General features: G+C 34.7%; 3 protein-coding genes across 3 annotated transcripts; 2 read left to right on the plus strand and 1 right to left on the minus strand.

Annotated features, from left to right (window-relative positions):
- Positions 1-231: 231 nt before the first annotated feature.
- On the minus strand, positions 232-6,143 carry LOC145574249 (conserved oligomeric Golgi complex subunit 1-like). Its single transcript, XM_081631996.1, has 6 exons — positions 3,720-6,143; positions 3,222-3,416; positions 2,293-2,561; positions 1,991-2,170; positions 1,714-1,888; positions 232-1,084 (listed from the first exon to the last, which is right to left on the minus strand). Exons 1-6 carry the CDS (start codon positions 5,913-5,915, stop codon positions 923-925), a joined length of 3,177 nt encoding a protein of 1,058 aa, XP_081488122.1. The 5' UTR covers positions 5,916-6,143; the 3' UTR covers positions 232-922.
- An 8,786-nt stretch (positions 6,144-14,929) lies between these two features.
- LOC145575972 (endoglucanase 12-like) lies at positions 14,930-19,720 on the plus strand. Its single transcript, XM_081633754.1, has 4 exons — positions 14,930-15,371; positions 17,781-18,686; positions 19,035-19,207; positions 19,316-19,720. Exons 1-4 carry the CDS (start codon positions 14,945-14,947, stop codon positions 19,718-19,720), a joined length of 1,911 nt encoding a protein of 636 aa, XP_081489880.1. The 5' UTR covers positions 14,930-14,944.
- A 270-nt stretch (positions 19,721-19,990) lies between these two features.
- On the plus strand, positions 19,991-22,983 carry LOC145577073 (endoglucanase 12-like). Its single transcript, XM_081634753.1, has 6 exons — positions 19,991-20,018; positions 20,532-20,729; positions 20,957-21,264; positions 21,389-21,986; positions 22,196-22,368; positions 22,609-22,983. Exons 1-6 carry the CDS (start codon positions 19,991-19,993, stop codon positions 22,981-22,983), a joined length of 1,680 nt encoding a protein of 559 aa, XP_081490879.1.
- The last annotated feature ends 46 nt before the right edge of the window (positions 22,984-23,029 follow it).

The raw sequence follows: 23,029 nt of genomic DNA on the forward strand, positions 1-23,029 counted from the left end.
TGTTTTGAAAACTTAATTCTAACTGTAGATGCAAATAGGTGAATAAAGTAAGAAACAAAATGTACAAAATTGCATCATAAATTCGTAAGTTCTGAAAACTAACGATTCTATGCAGTTGCGAGAATACCAGCAGCGCAAAGAACTTTTCAAGAACTGCAACCCAGAACAAAGCTCCACATACTGAATAAACTTTCTAAATTTCCCATGAAAAACAATGACAAATTAATCTAATCAGGCATTGCGAGAAAACAGGCAACTGAATCAACTATATTTGTTACTGTTCAATTTACAAACATTCAGCTATGAATCAAAATTGACACTAAAAATTTCTATAATCTAACATTACAGTTTTACAGCAGACTATAATTTGCTTTTGGTATACAAAGGCTGCCTTCACAATTCACCGCCTTAATACTATGAATAGGCAAGTAAAATACTTGTTCATGGAGGAAAGGGAGCACCACCAACGGTATTGCCATCTGAGCTTGAGATAAATTACCACATTGAAAGTAAAATACAGGTCCAGACGCTAAAGTAAAGATACAGCAACTATATCAAGCTTTAGACCAGAACCAACTTCAACAGAACTAACCAGAAATGATGATGATTTCATAGCCTTGCCAATTGATATATCTGGTGGAATCCACTTTCCCTTTTGAACATTCACTGTACAACCAATCGTAAGTGGAGCAAAACCAACTTCCAAATACAGCATAGTTTCATTCCTGGTGATAGCCGACGTCACAATATTTCCTTGTGCTCAAACATGTGATGGAAGTAATCTACATACAGTCGTATTTTGCTACATGTATACCGATGAAAAAACACTTGATCAAACCATAGAGACCTGTCATGATTCTCTCTCAGAAGAAGACACGAAGCCGTTTTGGTAAAGAAAAACATTCATGGTTCTGATTCTCATTTAAGAGTCAGATCTGGTGGCAGTGAATGATGAGAGGAGGCCTGCAGCTTGGACTGGTAAAATATCGCCAAATGACATCGAAGCAGCTGACTTATCCTTGAAGCGTGCATCTGATAGCATTGAACCTAATTTAAACGTGCCCTCTCCAAATCTAGTCCCAACCTGGTAAATGTAAACAGGTTACATCCATTCTCATAGTTTTCACAAAAAGCTCCATAGAACCAACCTTCACAAAAACTAACCACTAATATTTGCAGATAGTATAATGAGATGGGCGACAATAGTTACTATGCAAGTAGGCATATAAAGAAACAGATCACCTGACCAAGATGTGGAATGCCAGGAGCTTGCTATTCAACTTAGCGTATATGCTAATCACTTCGGAAATGCAAGGAATTCACGTTTTGAAAAAAATGTTGAACAAGAACAAAAGCAAATTCATACAGAATACATCCATATGCTCTGTAAGTACACCCCTTGATCAAGCCAAATTGGCTAATTAATATCTCACTAAAAAGATTTTGTTAAGTTAATTGTATGCAGTAGTATATTACAGCTGTACTGATAATTTCCTGTCTCTCAAAGGAGCAAAGGAATAGACTTGTGAGAAACAATCAAAATTATATGCCACACGATTTCCAAATGGGATGAGAAACGTTCACTGATCAGAAGAACTGGCTTCTCAAAAATTCAAAATAGAGGCTTTATCAACTCTAGACCAGAGAATCAGATACGCCAGGCTAGATTCAAACTAAGACAGTCTACAAATGCTGGTTAATAGAGATACTTACCGACATGACAGACTTCAAAAATGGGGCTGCTACTCCAAAGCCTGAGTTATCATCCAAGAGAGCCTTCTGTGAGAACTCCCCGTTTGTATGAGACCACAGACTTCTTGATGATACATCATCAGAAGAAGTCCGAATAGGTGACTTAGTCGCAGCCCTGGAAGACAAAGCAGGTGTACTGCAGCAAAAAAAGAGTTCAGATCATAAGGACAATGCTTTGCTTGGGTGTAAGACGTGTAACAGTGCAGAATCAGACAATTGACATTCAAACATAGCAAACCTGATGGGAAGGTATTTGAATCGCGGAACAGTAGAGCATCTCATTATATTAGACTCTGAATTGGTAGGGAGTTTCTGAACAGTATCTGTATACAAGCGATTAAGTTGAACAAAGAAGCCAAAGAGGACTGCATGTCTTAAGTAAGACTGTCTCTCATTTTCCCAAAGGTATGGCTCATACCTACATAAGAATTCCAGAAAAGTGCATGAGATACTTTAAGAGAGATTCTAAGAACTCAGCAACCCGCTATTACATAACAATGTGCAAGTATAAAATAGATAACACAGTAGTAGAGCATTTACGTTTGCCAATCAATTGGATCCAGCCTTTGTGAAAAGCGGTTGATTAGATCATCAATACGCTCTCTAGTAGCTGACTTGGCTGTGCTCTTATCTGGCTTCCTCCTGTAACTATATTTGGTAGATGGACTTTTTAATAATCCATCATTTAAAGTGGAATCATATCCAGAAAGAACATCACCAGCAAATCTCAAGTCTAACATTACTTGAAGAACTCCTTTCTCGGATATTTGCACTCCATTAGCTACAAGGTCGCTATAAAGTCCAATAACCTAGATGAGAACATTCCAATTTGTAAGGAAAAAAGGAAGAAAACAACAGAATAGATGTAATCCCAAGAATTAAATCCAAAAAAAAAGCTATTAAAAACTAGTACTTGGTACCAATTTACTCAGTTATCAAAATTATGAAACAAATCGAGGCAGAAAATATATTTCATCAAGTCTTAAGACTCAGAGCAAATTTGATCACACTATTGACCGTAAAACTCAAATAATTTGGTCATAAACTCAAATTTGGTCAAAATATAGTTGACATGCAGCTAAATTTTGGAGTTATCCCACAAGGAGCAAAACTGACAATATTAATATTGGAGACATTCTCTCAGTTTGCTGATTAATAGCTCAAGAACAACCCCCTTAAATATTAGCACACTCATGTCCAAGAAAATGGCAAGAAAACAGCGACAAAACCTAGGCCTTGCACCGATAGTCACATAAAAGGCAGAGACATAGTCTCTTTTGCAAAAACTTCAGATTGGTATATTAGATGATTAAGTCAAATTGTCAATATTATTAGTGTCATCATCATTGCTTAATAAGTGGAGCTATCAGGGTCTAATAATCACATACTATGAAAGTAGAAATAATTAACTATCTAACATACTAAAGGGAGGCCAGATGATTTTATTTTCACGGCTGATAAACACATACCTTTTCCAGGAGCCTCTTCGCAAATTGCTGCAGAATAGTCTTATCCAGAACATGGCCTCCAATGCGATGAACTTCTTCACATGCTCTGAATAAAAAAGAACAAATATACAAAGATGGCATGGATGGAAGCAATATTTTCATGTCCGACTCGCCTTCACTTGATTGATCTTGCTTAACTACTACCTCTTCCCAGCCCTAACAAGAATCAAAAGAAGTCCAACAGTTAGCCTCTGATAGCCCATCAGAGAGAAAATTAGCTTAAAGAAAAAGAGAGCAGGGTTCCAAAATGATATTATTTTCTCATAATGAATTTGATAGAGCAGTTTTAACATTTAAATATTTCCATACAAATGGAACCCATATGTGGAAGAGTAATTTAAAATTATGAAAAATGAAGTATAAGAATACATAAAAGGTGAGACAGATCTGTGAGGCTAACATCAGGACTAATCGATTCACAGGAAATCTGGCACAAAGACTTCGACAGAACTGACTTACTCGCAATGGATTTGTGGCTAATAGGGCATCGTCTACTCTGAGATCCTTCGAGAGGATACTTGCAAGCTCATCAGATACCCATGAGATCCACAAACCATGAGCTGCAATAGAGAGGTCTCTCATACTGCTTGTGAGTTCTTCAAGTTTTGGACTTGTACTGTCAGTTGCTCCAAACAAAGCAGAAACAGTAAGTGACATCTGTCTTTTAGAGTTATTGAGCAATGGCTTAGGGCTACCAGGTGTTAAAGAGTCCAAAGAAATCCGCAAGGTTCTCGAAACAGAAGAAAATGTCTCGGAATTTGAAGCTACGGCTTCATTTGCCCAAACTCTTGGTGAACCTAACACTACTGGGATGTGCTTCGAGTGGTTTCGAAAGGCAAACAACAGCCTTCCAACAAAAAGAGATCTCTCTATAATTGCGGCTGGTGGCATAAGCTTGCTTACCTTCTTTACATTGTCAAGGGCGGCACGTAATTTGTCAAGTTCATTTGTCAAATCTACCAGGATAGTGGATATGCTTTCATAACATTTAGTTTGCAAATATGGTGCCAGGTCTTTCAACCTCAAGGGTGCTTTTGGAGATTCTAAAAAGTATAGCAAGTCTTCCAGCACACTTTTGCAGCAGCTATCTACCGCATCCCTAATTTTGCTAGCTTCTGGCCCAAAATATGCACTAAGGCAACTGCCAAAGTCAAATTCCTCAGGTAAGGCCTTTAAGCTTGGGATAACACCACACTTTTTAGCATTTGGCTCAACAAACCAAACTCCGCCGTCAGCAGAAGATCTGTTCAAATATGCTTCAAAGCCACTGTTATCATCAAAATTGCTTCCAACTGCTTGAATTGACTCTGTAACATTTACAGCGGCAGTCAAATCATTGAATCCTGATTCAATAATAACTTTCATTCTAGATACAAAAGCATCCTCAAATATCTCATCCCAAAGGTCCACACTCTCCTCTAAAACAAGTTCCTTAGTCCTACTCCAAGGAAGCTCAATATCAGAACCAAAAACACTCTTCAACCACTCCAAGCTTCCTTCAAAAATATCTTTACTTTCCATAGTTTCCCGTACAAGCTTCTCAGCCGAAGCGAGCTCTTCTCCACTAGGAATCGCATCAATGAGACACCTCCCATCAATCTTTTTCACAATTTCTCTCCCACATTCCCTCAACCAGCTTGAACACGCCTTTGCAATAAACTCCCGATCAAGCAGCACCATAATTGATTCCAACTTATCCCTAAACTCATTCCACAATCTCACCTCTTCATCAGGATTAAGAATCCCACCAAATAACTGTGCAGCAGGCGGCGATTCCAAAATAACTTTATAAAACAATGGCATATCATTCAAAACTTGCAAAAACATCTCCCCTACATGACCTATGGTAACCTGAATTATCCTAGTCACCTCACAAAGAACAGGAACCACAGCATTACCATCAAAATTACTCAACTTTTGCAAAATCCACGACTTTCGAGAGTCCAAAAACAACCCAAATGCCTGCTTAGGATCGAGCTCATCAATTATCGCGACACCAGCAAGTGCATCCGCAAATGCCCCAATTGGCAACTTCCAAACATCATTCTCTTCCTTATCCAACATCACTAATAACCTCTCTCGACTCCTCTGCGAAATCTGACCCTTAAAACTCTCAACAATCTGCCATTGATGATTCAGCAATGGAAAATTCTTCTTCAAAATCTTCCCCCCATCATGCCCCACCAAATTCAACCCCTGATACACCAATTTAGCTCTAATATACCTAGCACTAGCCTCCAAAAACATAAATTCATCCAAACACCCCCAAATATTTTCTGGGGTATCAACCAAATACTTAACCCTACTAGCAATGCCATAAATTTTAGTTCGATTAGGGTTAGGGTTAGCCGAAAACTTAGGACTTACGGCAGAAGAAAGCGAAAAAATTGAATCAGAGATCGATTGAATATTAGAAGAAATTGACTCACAAGACGATTTCATCAACAAAATTGAATCAGCCGAATCAATCAGATCTCGGTAACGATTCCCAATCAGCTGACGAAGTTCTTCCTTCTTGTCTTCGATCTGTTTCCGGGTATTCAACTCCACGTTTCGGATCTCCGAAACGGGTTTCGCCCGAAACAGTGATTCAGCTTCACGAAACCCTGTTCCCGCCGCCATTGCCGCCGATTGATTTTCCGACGGAGCTCTCATGATTTTGCCGGGAGTTTTTACAGAGTGATGGATTTGAGGAGAGAGAAAATCCCTAAATTGGGGAAATTATGAAGACATTTAAAACCTAAATTGGAATTACAATGTGGGAAATTAGGGATTTGGATGTGAAATAGGGAAGAAGAGGAGAGAGAATTTCAATGGATGATCTGAGATTAGAGAGTGAACTCCATTTTTGATTGCTTCATTTCAAAGAGTTTATTTTTCTTTCTTTCTTTCTTTTTTTTTTTTTTTTAAGGAAAAATACTTGAATTTTGATAAACAGGTGGGTTATGTCGGTAATTTTCTATAAATAAAAATGGTGAATTGCTAGACATCGCTCCCATTTTACATACTAACGCTCCCTTTTTGACATGGAAGGACAATATTGCCCTTTGTGTAAGTTGTAGTGTATAGTGGTATAATATCATTCCCGACCCCTCCATCTACTACCACGTGGTAAAAAAAAATCCCGACACTACCACATCCGACACAGGAAGCTTTGTCGGAGGATTTTGTAAATCGTCGTACTTTTTTAAAAAAAAATTTGAAATAAAACATCCGCCTAAAAAATTAGGATCTACCTTGGTGGATCCGGAAATTAGGATCTACCTAGGTGGATCCACTTAAAATTTCCGGATCCATCAAGGAAGATCCGGAAATTTTAGGCGGATGTGGGAGATCCACCTAAAATTTCCGGATCTTCTTTGGTGGATCCAGAAATTTTAAGTGGATCCACCTAGGTGGATCCTAAAATTTTGGGCGGATGTATGGTGGTTTTGTTGTTGTTGTTTTTTTTTTTTTTTTAATTAATTAATTAATCAAATTTATTATTGTAATCTTTGTATTATTATTATTATTTCATTATGACTATTATTAATTGAGTAATTAGTATTAGTACTTTTATTGTTGTTGTGATCAATGTTGTGGCTTTTTTTTTTCTTCCTGATTTTACATTTTTTTATTTTTTTATTTTAGAAAGATAAAATGAGAGTGAATGAGAGTATGAGAATTATGAGATGAAGATTACAGTATGAATATAAAAATCAACAAGTATTGACAGGTGTGGAGTATGTGACATTTAGATGAAGATTACAGTATGATTATAGACATGGAGTATGTGACAAGGAGTTTAAATCAGATTACACTTTAAAGCATCCAATACTATTGTTTAAAACTTTAAAAACTTAACTAATTGCAAACACCTTATTACTTATGTAAAAAAATTAAACTCATTGCAAACCATTATACTTCTTACTAATTCATTACATTAATGAAAATAGAACATATTACCACAAATGGTTATAACTACAATTCTACAAAACCGAACAACAAAGGGCTACATCACCCTTGTTTAACAAACTAATTACCCTAGATTTTCTTCACCTAGAAAGGAAAAACAAAATCAAGAGTAAAAAAAAAAAAAAAAGGCAAGGGTAGATCCGCCAAATCACTGTTCATAAGGATTTTCAGGAAAAAAAAAATAGGCATAGATTAAGGGCAAAATCGGTATTTTACTGTTCATAAGAGAATGTAAAAAAAAAATGATACATTAACCCTTGAATTTGGCTTTTAAGGGTTAGGGATACTTGTATGTCATTATGTGCTTATGAGTTGATATATTGGGAGACCACTTAAAAATTCAATTCAATTTTTTTTTTTTCAAAAAAAAAAACCTTAAAATTTGTCAGTGTGTATTAACCTTCAAATTTTGGAAAGTCTTAAAAGTCTTAACAACATTTTATGTTCAAAGATGCATCCTCCACCATTACTTGAGTATTTGATACCAGGTATTAGCCTTCAGCCTTTCACTTTTGAAGAATTTATAACTAGACTAAGGGTTTGTTCTCTTTAGCTTAATTTAAGTTAAGGTTAAATTCAGTTCAGTTCCTAATATCCTTCTCTCATAAACAGTTCAATTCAGCTGCTCATTTCAGTAAATCAGAACAAACCCTAAGATGTCCGATTTGTCTCTTGAGTCTAACAATTTAGCCGGTTTAAGTCATCAAATGTCCACTTTGGGAGGTTGAAATATTTTTATTGAGTTAATGATTTTCAGTTATTTCCGGTATTCCCTCAATAGTCAAATGCTCAAACCCTTATAATTATATACCCAATTTGAAATTTATCAATTAAAAACTTAAAATTTACAGATCTAGCACCACTAATGCGTATATATATAAACTTTTAGTCAAACCATGAAATAGCGACACTTGGCATTTAAACTCTTCGCCAACTATCACGTTTCAACTTTTCGCCAAGTGTCGCACCACGTTAGATATATTTAGATAGACTTCATAGGATAAAAAATTAGTTTAGAATTCTATTTTCAATCAAATTTTGATAAAATTTCAGGATAAAACTATTAGTTGAGAGTTTTATTTTCGATAAAATACCAATATTTCATATGTATAAATTCAATTATAATTTTATTTAAAAAAATATTAAATTATAACTCCAAAAAAAAATACCAATATTATTATTAGTCATTTACATGCCTATTACATAGTTTAAATTGTTACGAAAGTACATCAATTCCTAACTAATTTTGTATTAGAGATATATTTTGAAATTTGACATATAGATTAAAAATTTGTCTCAAAATTTAATAAACAACCCGGCATCGCACGGGCACAAAACTAGTAACTAATATATAAAGCTAAACTTTTAGCAAGGTCACGAGGCAGCGACACTTGGCGTTCCAACTTTTCGCCAAGTGTCGCATCACGTTGAATAGATTTAAATCGACTCATAAGATAAAAAAATTAGTTTAAAATTCTATTAGGTTAGCACCCGTGCATAAGTTCAATTTAATTGATCTCAGCTATGTTAACAACTCCTATAAAGACTACAACAATCTAATATCAACATATATCACCAAAGTAATAGGTACTTATTTTAAATTAATTACCAAAATAATAGCTACTATATGTTTAAAATTAATTAGCATTTTGTTTTAAAATCTTCATAAGTTCAATTTAATTGACCTCAGCTATGTTAAGAACTCCTATAAAGAGTACAACAACCTAATATCAACATATATCACCTGTTTCGGAGTTTTTTGTGAACTCCTCGGATACTGGTCGCGTTCTTCTGACAATGAGACTTGGACACCTGCAAAACAACGAATATTCCGTTTATCGGAATATTCGCCTCCGACGATCAAGTTAGAGATCGAAAATCGGAAAAGCTAGAGAGAGAAAGTAGAGAGAAGTTGGAGCTTTTTAATGCTCTATATTTATGTTATGTCCCAATCCCCCCTCCCATCATAAATGATTGGGGTATTTATAGGGGTGGGAACATGTGCCCCTCTAGGGTTTATACCCTAGAATTTCGTGACGTGATTGGATGCGTAATCAGGGGTCGCCACGTGTCATGGGGGGCGCCGTTTTACGGCATTCAAGGTTTTTCTCGGGATTTGGGCCTGATGTAATCAAAGCCTTTTTCTCTTTCTGATGTTGTATTGTGAATTTAAAGGTTGCTGACATGTGTCACCCTGTCAGGAGGACATGTGTCAACCTCTCATAATGCCACGTGTCGCCTTCTTATTGGGCCACGTGTCACTATGAGATTGGGCCACGTACTTGGGGTATTTTTACCCTAAACATCACCAAAGTAATAGGTACTTATTTTAAATTAATTACCAAAATAATAGCTACTATATGTTTAAAATTAATTAGCATTTTGTTTCAAAAAAAAAAAATTAGCATTTGAGCGGAAAATCTTTTCATAAAATAGCACCACGTGTACAACTTTGAAAAAAGATGACATCAACGGTTGCTACTTTAGTATTAGTTATAGATTTGGATAAAATTTTAGGATAAAATTGTTAGTTTAGAGTTTTAGTTTCGATAAATACCAATATTTCAATTGAATTATAATTTTATTCAAAAAAATTATTAGATAATAATTCTCAAAAATTATCACATAAATTTATTTTTTATATCATAATATTTTTTGAAGCCAAGGAAGTAGTTCAAAGAGTATAACATGCATTTACAATATATACTAATAGATTAAAATAATATATACTTCACAATCTAATAGAATTTTATTACTAAGTAAACCTATCAATCAGGGTCAAGTCATGAGTCATCTCGTATTGGATCACTTCAGGTTACGAGTCACGAAATGTTCAACCCTTGTCCAAAATTTTGGGTTCGGGTCAACCCAACAGACTTTGAATATTTATTTTTATTTATTTTTTGCTAATATTTTATTTTTAAAATGTATTAAATCGAACATTTCCACCAACATTATTATTAGTCATTACATGCCTACTAGATAGCAAATTGTCACAAAAACACATTAATTCCTAACTAATTTTGTATCAATGATATATTTTAAAATTTGATATATAGATTCAAACTTATCTTAAAATTCCAATAAACAACCCGGGCATCGCACGGGACACAAAACTAGTATAATATACTTGTATTCCGATCCATAAGCTATTCCTTGGTTCAATGCTAATATATGTATCACTAACCGCTATTGGCATTATTAATTTATTTTAATGATACATACTCGGTATAATGTATAACATAACAAAAAGAAAACAAATCTTATAACTATTTTTTTCGGTTTTAATGTATGTAGCCTTAAGGTCTAACTTTAGTCTTTAAACATTAACCATACTTCCTCAAATTAATCATGAATTCTTGATAGAAAATACCCTTCAATTGATTCCATGTATTTATGTTTGACTAATGTTACAGATTTTGATTTTATTGTCTTATTATTAGATTGCTCTTGTTTGGCAGAAGTAAAGACTTTTTATATAATAATATAATTCTTCATAATTACAAAGTACACAATTGTTTTGTACCTCTGCTTGATCTACATGTTTCTTATGAACTTATACCAAAATAATGTATGATTGCATATATATTAGCATGAATATGACAATAAACAACCTTTGACCATCCATTAATTTATGCATAAAACATTATCTGTAGGGAACATTTTATGAAGACCCACATGGATTAGTACATGTTTATATCATGTCCATGTGTTTACTACTACTATAATTATGATTTATGATCTCTAGATCAGCATTCACCAACTCTTAACCTCATAAATAAAATTTGCCATTATTTACTTATTCCGCGTTCTTAAAATTTCAACCATCTTATTATTTCTTACTTCCTCCGTTACACATTATGTGCAACAAACCTTGACAAAATTTGTTAATAGGTGATTAACAAAGTAAAGGGTTTGAAAGGGGGAAAATTAATCAACCACCACTACCACCCACCAGTAGCAACATCCGCCATGCCCACCACCTACCAGCAGCAACATCCACCACCACCCACATCTACCCACACCCCGAAACCACCACCACCTCATCCCGTAATCACCAACCACCACCACCCTAACCCGTCTCATCACCATAACCACCCAAAACCCACTCCAGACAACTCGCATCAACACCGCAACTTGTAACCCAGTCACCATCGCCAAGATCCAAAACCCCAACCTACCCAAATCGCAGCCACAACCAAGATCTAAAACCCCTCCATAACCACCGAAAACCAACCTCAACCAATTTGCAGCCACAACCACCGAAAACCAAAAGTCGGCGACGACTTTGATGAGGGAAAATAGGGTTACTGACTCGATTGGTGGTTTACGAGAAGAAAAAAGAAAGAGAAGCGGCTTTTGGGTTCGGTGTGGTTGGTCGGAAATTTTCTGGGAATTTTAGGGCGACAGCGATAGAGTGGGAGTTCGAGATTATGGGTGGTCGGCTGGGTGGGGGATTTCGGCGTGGAGGTGGGCTGGGGTTGTGGCAATGAGAGAAGAGAGTGAAAATTAGTTGTGGTTGTGGTGGTGATGGTTGTTGTGGTTGTGGTGGAGGTGGAGGTGAGAGAACACTTGGTGATGATGGCGGTGGATAGGTTGTGAGGGAGGAGAGAGATTAAGATTAGGGATTTAATCATAAATGACTTAATTTAGTTTAATATAATAACATATAATCTTATTAATTTAATGTGTGTTATTGAACTTAAGTAAGGGCATATGGGTCATTTTACACAAAAATATTTACTATAAATGGAAATTTTTACTTTGTTGCACATAATGTGTAAGTTCTGTTTTTGGAAATTGTTGCACATAATACGTAACGGAGAAAGATATGCATCATGTAATTGACGGAGTTATGCTGTCGTATATATTACTGAATATTCTTTACCAAATCGTAACTACTTTGACCATGAAACTATTATTTTCTCCGTTTTTTTAGTTGACACCGTTTGACTTTTACACTATTCATACAACACGCTTTGACTCGCTTTTGTGGTTTATAGATAAAATAAAACATATTCATGTGGGATCTTGTTTGAATCGTTTTAATGTATATTTTATTAATATCCACTTTTTATAAGTTAACAATGTTGATAATTAGAGATATTAATCATTAAAAATATGCGTTGGCAAGCGTGATAATTGAAAGGTGTCAACTAAAAAAAAAACAGAGGAAGTATATGACAATTGTAGAATAAGATAAGATTTATAGGGTGTAATAACTACTCCGTAGTAGATTAAAATGACTTTAAATGAGTACAATATAAGGTGACATTTTCGTCTCGTGACATAACACTGTTCCACCCAAGAAAATGAGAAATTGCTAGCCAATAATTATCATTGATCAAGACTTTAATAAGAATATAATATTATTAACAAATATTTGCATGGTATTTAAATTAATTATATTTTAAAAATGCGCAGCTTCCTAAGGAAGTTTCTATGACGAAGAAATGTGATCATGGTCGTCGCCGGTATAAAAAAGATGAGCAAAACTTTAGGCCAAATTCTACATGCATGTATAACTTCCAGCCAAGCCACAGCTGGTGCTTACATCATGTCAATATATGATTTATATCCTACTTTGGCAATATATACTCCCCAAAAATGACTTGTCTAATGTATAGTCGTGTTACAAAAGAGTTTGTCAATTAAAACGGAGTAACTTTTTAATCTTGTTAAATCTCTAACAAAGTACAGAGTATAAGATTCAATAAGTTAGCGATTTGGATTAGTAGCCCGGATATATTAGGATAATTTGGAGTAACACCCTACCCTAACAAGTATTCTACAATAATGACTAGGGCCTGTTCTCATTAGATTAATTTCATTTCAATTCAGCTCTAATAAGTTCATTTCAGTTCAGTTCAGTTTATGTCTAATGATATTGCTAATGATATAAAGCCAAGTTTCATACTTTTAAACTTATATTATAACAACGACAATAACAACAACAACAATAATAATAATAATATGAAAATAATAATAATAATAATAATAATAATAATAATAATAATAATAATAATAATGACTATTATACGGTTATACCATATTTCACTTAATGACTATTATACTATATTTCATTATTTGACGAGCTAGGAGTAAAAATAGGATCAAGTTAGTTTTTAAATAAGACCGGTCCAACTCTTTGTTTTTTATTTATTTATTTATTTTTTCATTTTGAGAATTTTTTAAAAAGTGTTTTGTGTTCTTTTGTCATTTTAATATATATATATATATATATATATATATATATATATATATATATATATATATATATATATATATATATATATATATATATATATTTTAATTATACAGTATATGTTTTAAAAATGTTTTGGGGTTCCATGTTTTTAATATATTTTTCATAAATATTTTAATTATATAGTGTATTTTTCTTAAATATTTTAATATGCATATTTGTATATACACATATATATAATAATAAATAATCAAAGATCATTAATTCGTAGTTAAAAATCACTAATTAATAAGTTCAGTTCAGTTCAGTTCAGCTCAGTTCAGTTCAGTTAATGAGAACAGGCCCTTAGTATTAATTAATTGTCTAAGGGCCTGTTATGTTTAGATTATTTTCGGTTAAATTCAACTCTAATAAGTTCTGTTCAATTCAGTTCTTAATTTCATTCTCTCATAAAATATTCAGTTCAACACAGTTTACCCAGTTCAGTCAATCAAAACAGACCCTAAATAGTGCAAGAATTTTTGTCATATGCCAAGATTATATTGCCCATACAAGTACATAATATATGAGAACATGTTAGACAATTTATCATCATGGCTTTTACGTGGCACATTTATTAGTTCTTACTTGGCTTGGCATATGTTCATCATCAAACTAAATCTTGTTAGACGGTTATTATTTATTTAATGGTGTGTAACCATACTCATGACATTAAAATAAAATTTAAATCATTTTTTAGACGGAAAAAGTTCGACTTTACAAGAATACATTGTATACGTGTCATTAAAAATGAAAATTATTTTGGAAACACCAAAACAAGACTATTAAGACTAAACTTTACTAAAATCGAATTACTAAGAACCAAGCAAATTTGACCAAACATAATCTCTCTCTAATAACCTCATTAATCATGATTACCTCAAAACACCCAACTCTTATTTAAAACACTCCAACACTTCTCTCCAATTGTCACTATCTCCCCAGAAACTTCAACCCATTTCTTCTCCAAAAAAAAAAAAAATTAAAAAAATAAAAAAAAAAAAAATTGAAAAAATAATATGAGTAGAACATGACACATACATTCATTCCTAAACTTTCACACATAAATTCTCACACTTTCTCACTCCTCAGTTTACTTCTCTCTCTACTCCAGTTGTAACCTACGCGTTACACCCTAATATAAAATCCCTCCTTTCTAAACATTTCTCGTACTATATAAACACCCAAAGACAACATTTTTCTTGCTTCAATTCTCTTCATCCTCAACATTTTCCAATACACCCCCTTATCCTCTCCAATCTATTTTCCAATCCATGCCTTAAAGATTAACCATCGTTGTTATATTCTAGTTGGTTAAAGTCTTGAGGTTGGTATTCGATACCGGTTATATAAATATATCGATCAAATCCCATCTCCAACGTCGATACATCCAGGTTGGTTAAAGTCTTGGGGGTGGTGTCTGATACTAGTTATATATATATCGATCAAATTTTGTCAACATCAATTATTCTGAAACTCAGAAAAAATGCATAGTTCAAATATGTGGGGAGGGACATATGAGGTGCAAAGAATTGATCAAAAAATTGGGGAAGATCAATTCAAAAATAGTAGAGAAATGGAAGATTGGGATAGAGCAAGTTTATTATACCAAGAACAAATTAATGGTAATAATAATAGTCATGAATTAGATCAAGTTCAACAAAGTTGGCTATTAGCACCACAAGATCAAAGTCGTAAGAACAGGAAAAATAAGTATGTTGATTTGGGGTGCATTATTGTTAGCAAGAAAGTTCTTAAATGGGCATTTTGGTCATTTATTGTTGCTTTCATTGTTATTGCTATGCCTATTATTATTGCCAAATCTTTGCCTAAACATAAAAGTGGACCGCCCCCTGCTGATAATTACACTATTGCCCTTCATAAGGCTCTCCTCTTTTTCAATGCCCAGAAATGTAAGTTCTTTCTTCCTCTACTCGTCTTTTTTTAAAAAGTATGCGTAAATAATTTTAATATAATTTGTTTCAGTTCTTGTATGATTATATTTAATGTGAATATCTTTGTGGTTTAATGTTTAAAGTTATATAAATGGAAGTAGTTTTATGGAATGTGTAGATTTTTTTTTTATATAAAATTTTGTTTTGATTTGTTTTTTGATTCAATGAATGTTAATGTTAGGAGGACAACTAAGACTGAAGAATGAATGAATAGACTGGCCCTAAGAAATTTTCCTGAAAAAGAAGATTTTATGAAAAGCCTCAGCTACTGATAAAAAGTCATCGAAAATTTAAAAAGCTTATCCAAAGTCAATGTTAATCTTGGGAATTTACCCATTTTAAATACCCAAATTTAATATTTATAAGAAATTGTTTACTCTGTATTTATTTTATGGAGGAAAATGTATTTGTAAATTGTAATAAATTGGCTTAAATTCTTGGTTAATAATAATGTAAATGCTAACGAACATCCCACGTGCGGTTGTATAAGATAACTAAAACTGAAAATATCAAATACGGAGTAGTAATAATGAATCTAAATTACACTTATAGACGCGAAATTTGGGATGCATTCCTAAATTAATACCACTTTAAAAAATATTTTAAATGCTTATTCAATACCTCAGGGACGTTCGTTAGCAAGATTTTAATTAGAATATGGAGTAATTCTCTTGTTTCAAAAATATTGTAATTCAAGAGGAATACTACTCGTAGTGCAAAATCCTTGTAACAGACCGCGTGATGAGTTTTACGAGTTTTTTTTTTTTTTTATCCAACCAAGTCAAAAACCAAAAGGAAAAATTGAAGAAAGTGAAAAACCAATAAATTTATCTTGATAATTTCAAGTTGTGAATCTTTTTAGATGAAAAAAGGAGAGCTAATGTTCTTGATAAAATAATCATTACACACTTTGTACAATAGTTTATTACATAAAATAAATAAAATCGGCGTGTAACACATAATTAGTGGTCCATTATCGATAATCCATGAACATGCCATAATATAAGGAGTTCAAAAAACGGGGTTTTCTTTCTTTTATGTCGTGCAAAAGGATGTTATGCAACTTTTTGACATAAATCTCGTGCGTTTGATTTGTTTGCGTATTTCCATTCGCAAATTAGAATTTGAACTCCGTGTGGGTCCCTTACAACTAGTTTTGAGATTAATCCATGTTCTAAGGAAATTTTTTTACCATTAATTTATTACTCGTATTGTTTTTTTGCCTATCGTTGGTTACAAAAAAGTGTATGATTTTGGTCTTTTGTATCATTCTCAAGACGTTACGTTTTAACAATAAGTTGTATCTATATATGAGTTATTTATGAATTATGATAATCTAGTACAGAGTACAAATTGTATTTTTTTTTTTTTGAAATTTAATTATGACTAGAATGCACATGATCGAATTTATCAAAATTGGAGTAACACATTTCAAAATTTTTTTACTTTAACTTAAAATGATTGTAATTAAAAAATAATATGAAGGATAGGGGTACTGAAAGTTAGACAAAAATGCTTGATCAATGTTGATCATGAATTCATGATATCACCTTTTTTTCTTTTTTTTTTCTTTTTTTTTTTTTTTTTAAATACGGAGTATAAGTAAAAACAAAGATTAATTACAAGGCATTAACAAAAGCAATTAAAAAAGAGATATCGTAGGTGTTACCCGTATCAATTTTGAGTGAACTTTTTGTAGGGTAGGTGTTATTCTTCCACGCGAAGATTGGAATATAAAACAAACTAGCTTAGGAATGTTCTATAAAATGTCCTGATTTGTTGAGTTTTTGAAAAATAATTAAAATAATATTCCAACGATTACATCTTTTTCGTCTATCAAACCCTCAATTAGAAAACCCATTTTTCTTCAGTTGAAAATAACCAATAATGTCACCCATTTTGCAATCTAATTTAATAATCAATTAGGTATGTAATATGTACATTTTTAATAGTCACGAAGATGTTGCCTAATACATGCAAAGTCAACCACTACAAAACATAATTTCTGCCGTCCATTTTGAATTTTTTTTCTTTGGTTACGAAGAAAAAACATAATTAGAAGCGTCTTAATACCAAGCTAAACTTGGTTTAGTGGTAAAATTGTCACATTCCAAGCTTGAGGTTGGGGGTTCAATCCCCACTAGAGACGCTTTGTGAGGGTGGGGATCCCTTATCCTTCCTCCTCACTTTCAATGTGTCTGACCCGTAAATACCGGACCAAAAAAACCGTGAAGGTTGAGGTACGGTGATGTAGTGTCATATATGAAATATAATTTAATTTAATGCCCGTAACTATATGTATGTGCCGCTTTCCTTTACTCTCTCGAACTTTGACGATTTGAACCATGTGTGTAATTGATTTTGCAGCTGGAAAATTGCCCAAGCATAATGGGATAAAATGGAGAGGAAATTCAGGATTAAAAGATGGATCAAAATTAACCGATGTTAAAGGTGGATTAGTAGGGGGATATTATGATTCAGGAGAAAACACAAAGTACCATTTTCCAATGGCATTTGCAATGACAATGCTAAGTTGGAGTGTGATCGAATATCCACAAAAGTACGAAGCCATCAACGAGTATGATCATGTTCGCGACCTCATCAAATGGGGCACCGATTACTTGCTCAAGACCTTCAACAGCAGCGCCACAGAAATCGACAAAATCTACAGCCAAGTTGGTGGTGCACAAAACGGATCCAAAGTCCTTGGCGACGTGACATGTTGGCAGAGGCCAGAGGACATGACCTATGAACGCCCCGTGCAAACATGCTATGCAGGGGCGGATCTAGGTGGAGAAATGGCCGCGGCCTTAGCAGCAGCCTCTATTGTCTTTCGTGACAACAATGCATACTCGAAGAAGCTAATCAAAGGAGCTAAAACTGTGTTTCGATTTGCTAGAGATGGTGGCAAGAGAGCACCTTATAGCCGCGACAACCAATGGGCTGCACCGTACTATAATTCAACAGGGTACTATGATGAGTACATGTGGGGTGCTACTTGGTTGTATTATGCTACCGGAAACAATAGCTATGCTTCCTTGGCCACTAATGCCGGGATTGCTAAAAACGCAAAGGCGCTTATGATGAACACCAACACAAGTTACTTGAGTTGGGACAACAAGTTGCCTGCAGCAATGTTGTTGTTGACAAGGTTTCGGATGTTTTTAAATCCCGGGTTTCCGTACGAGCAGACTTTGATGCAGTACCATAATGTTACACAACTTAATATTTGCTCATATATTAAGCAATTCCAAGTTTATAATCGGACTCGAGGTATGTACATTACTCCCTACATTTTATATGTTTGCTTGTCAAGTACTCTGTATGTTACTATGTTTTAACTGCTGTACTATTTGTTAGAAGACAAACGTTACAGATTTTCTTAGAACAATTCATGTATTTGATAAAATTAGTCGTTTGATTATACAATTTGTTTTTTAAATCGCGATATAGAAGCTAGCAAAATGACTATGTAAAAAGAGACAAGAAAATGGGTTAGCATTCATAAGATTAGTGTAATTTCAATTCACCATTTGAATGACACTAATTTATTTAGACGATTAACAGTTAGCCAATTAGCCTCGTTTGGTTGTTAATGTGGTGTGGGAATAAATTTTGCAGGAGGATTGATAGAGCTGAACAAAGGAGGGCCAAAGCCATTGCAATACGTGGCGAATACAGCATTTTTGGCAAATCTCTTTGCAGATTACATGGACTCTACTGGGGTTCCTGGATGGTATTGTGGCCCTTATTTTCATCGTCAATCTGATCTTCGTGACTTCGCTCAAAGTCAGGTAACTAATGTGTCTAAACCTTTTTCCGCTATGTGTCCATGATCTAATTTGCGACGTTTCAATTATTTACCGTATTTATATTGTAATAACCTTTACTGGATGTAACAGGTTGAGTACATTTTGGGCAAGAACCCATTGCACATGAGTTATGTGGTGGGCTTTGGAAACAAGTACCCAAAGCACGTACACCATCGGGCCGCGTCGATACCCAAAAATGGGGAGAAATACACTTGTAAAGGGGGGTTCAAGTGGAGGGACAGCAAAAAACCCAACCCAAATACAATTGATGGGGCAATGGTTGGTGGGCCGGATCGTTTTGACAAGTTCAAAGATAACCGCCAACTAGACCGCTACACCGAGCCCACGTTGGCCGGTAATGCCGGTCTAGTGGCGGCTCTAATCTCATTGACTACAACCGGTGGGGTAACTGGAGTAGACCGAAACCTTATATTTTCCGGTGTTCCTCCGCTTTATACTCCGTCCCCTCCACCACCAGCACCATGGAGGCCCTAAGAGAATTGAAAGAATTAAGATTGTGTAAATGGAAGAGGTTGTCAATTTGATTCATCTCATTTTGTAATTGATTTTTGAGGTAGGGGTTTTACATTCTAGAAAGGGATTTTTCTTTGTCCATATACCTAGAGACTAGAGAGGGTTAATTATTCGATTATCGTGAAAAAGTCTCATGTTTTGCACATCGATTTTGTATGTATAAACTCGGTTAAAGTTTACCAAGTAAAACTTGAATCGAAGTTATACTAACTATCCACATAGCCTAAGGCTATGTTTATTTCAACTTATGTAATAAGATGTTTGCTTGTCATAAATGATTACATTAGACTAGATCAACACATATATTATTTTTTATTTATAATGTTTATTTATCCTTATATATTTTGAAAATAAGTACTAAACCAAAAAAAAAAAAAAAAAAATGGAGTGATGAACATAGTTTAAAAATAAATAAATTACTTGATTTATCTTCCAGCAGAATTGAAATGCTCTTCAAATTATTTACTTAAGCTTGCCAAGTTGTAAGATTCTTAAACATAGTAACATGCAGCAGGTTGGATAACTATTATCAATCCCAATTTGCCCATAACCCATATGCTACTAAATCTGAAGATTTACTTTACACACATGAACTACCACTCTTATTAAAATAATTCAACTGCATAAAAATAGTGTAGAGTCAAGTCATATAAAATAAAAACTATAAAGTCAATATTTCATTTAGTCAATCTCACACTATACCAAAGTATAATCACACCATTTGAGAGAACCTGTTAATCTCACCTTCATCAATTCTCATCATCATAAGAAGTGGAAGAAAGTGAAATCGGGCTGGGTTTAATGGGTTTTAAGGCCCTAAAATGGGCCATTTGGTTCACGATTATTGTTAATTGGATCGACCCGGCGAGACCCGAACCCATCAAGTCAGCCCAAACCTTGCCTAGGCACAGCTTTGATAATTACACTATTGCTCTTCATAAAGCACTTCAGTTCTTCAATGCCCAAAAATGTAAGTCTACCTTTCCTATATTATAATTTATTTTATCATGGGTGTGTTCGATAATAGTTTTAAAAGAAATTACATTTTATAAAGGCGTCAAATTAAAATAAAAGTGTTTAGCAAAGTAGTGGTGTTTACCGCGACATGTTCATTATCATTAGCTATGCATGATTACACATATAGGAGTATAACACGATTGTTAATCAAATCTAACACTCATGATCACGTCATTGCAGCCGGGAAACTACCCAAGAACAACGGAATTCCGTGGAGAGGGAACTCAGGGCTACTTGATGGATCTCAACTTAAAGATGTGAAGGGAGGATTAGTAGGTGGATACTATGATTCTGGTGAAAACACCAAGTTTCATTTTCCCTTGGCCTATTCCATGACAATGCTAGGTTGGAGCTTGATTGAATACCCTCACAAGTATCGTGCCATTAACGAGTATGATCATGTACGCGAACTCATCAAATGGGGAACCGATTACTTGCTCTTGACATTCGACTCAAATGCCACAAAGATCAGCAAAATCTATAGTCAGGTAGATTTTTTTTTTTTTTCATTGAAATTCCCCTTAATTAGGACTTATTTCCTTGCCTATATGAAAGCAAATATAACTTATATAAGTATAAAATTCAATCTAACATAGATTTTGATTGAACAAGGTTGGTGGTGCCTACGAAAATTCGAATGTGCCTGATGATATAAGCTGTTGGGAGAGGCCAGAGGACATGGATTATCCGAGGCCAGTACAAACAGCATACGCCGGGCCAGAGCTAGCAGGGGAAATGGCAGCAGCCTTGGCTGCAGCCTCTATAGTATTCAAGGACACCCCTGCTTATTCAAAGAAACTCATTAAGGGTGCTGAAGTTCTCTTTGCCTTTGCTAGGGACCCTCAAAAAAGACGGCCTTACAGCCGTGGGAACCCTTGGATCGAGCCATACTACAACTCAACAGGCTACTTCGACGAGTACTTGTGGAGTACAACATGGTTGTATTTTGCTACTGGAAAACTTAGCTATCTTTCGTTAGCTACGAATCCTGTATTAAATAGAAATGCTATGTCTACGAAATGGAGCAAGAAAGCCGGTGTCTTGAGTTGGGATAACAAGGTTCCTTCATCATTGATGTTGCTGACAAGATTGAGGAAATTCCGAGCTACATTTTACCCATATGAATCAATGTTGATAGAGCATGATAAGCTTATTGCTTTGTCCATGTGTTGTTATCTCAAACCCTTCCATCTCTTCAAATGGAGTAAAGGTATGGAATTTTCGTTCTTTTAAGCTGAAAACCCCATGTGTGAACTCGTCTTAACTTATTAGCCGTGATATGAACTTAGTTTAGTTGTGAAATGACTTACCTGAAAATTATATGTTTAAGGTGAAAAGAACAAGGCTGAAACATCTGCATTTTGAGATGTGTTTTTCCCTTGAAGAATTTTGTTCTTATGATCTGATTTGGGAATGCAGGAGGATTGATACAGCTGAATGATGGAGAGCCACAATCTTTGCACTATGTAGCAAATGCTGCTTTTTTAGCAAATCTATTTGCTGATTACTTGAATGCTAGTGAGAGTCCTGGATGGTCTTGCGTCTCTAAATTCTTCACTTCAGCCACTCTCCGTGATTTTGCTTCATCTCAGGTTTACTTCCCTTTTCCCTTCCTACCCATTTCTGCTGCTCTACGAACAATTATTAGACCGTCAAACACGACCACAATGTTGTTTGTAACACAATCCAAGCTGTCTTCTATCAATTGCCTGCATGGCACGCAAACTATCCTACATGATACTTTGTAATTAACCAAGACTACAGATGATGCAGTGATCTTGAACCACCCTTGCCCAGTTGACTAACAACCTATTGTTTTTATGTTGACACAGATAGACTACATTTTGGGCAAAAACCCCCTAAGGCTAAGCTATGTGGTGGGATATGGTGACAAGTACCCGAACCATGTGCATCATCGAGCAGCTTCAATCCCATCTGATGGTTTAAAGTACACATGCAAGGGAGGACACAAGTGGAGGGACAGCACGAAATCCAATCCCAATACCATTGTAGGCGCCATGGTAGGAGGACCTGATCAGTTTGATCATTTTCATGATGATCGTCAAAACCGTGGGTCCACAGGACCCACATTAGCCGGTAATGCTGGGCTTGTGGCAGCACTTGTTTCACTGACTAGTGGTGGTGGTTATGGTGTTGATAAGAACTTCCTGTTTTCAAATTTATCACCACCAAATCTTGGTTTCTGATTGTAATTTTCACAATGAAAGAAGTAGAGACAAAATCGAGAATACC

The sequence above is a fragment of the Chenopodium album genome, chromosome 13 (genome assembly GCF_948465745.1).
Source record: "Chenopodium album chromosome 13, dcCheAlbu1.1, whole genome shotgun sequence".
Lineage (NCBI taxonomy): Eukaryota > Viridiplantae > Streptophyta > Magnoliopsida > Caryophyllales > Amaranthaceae > Chenopodium > Chenopodium album.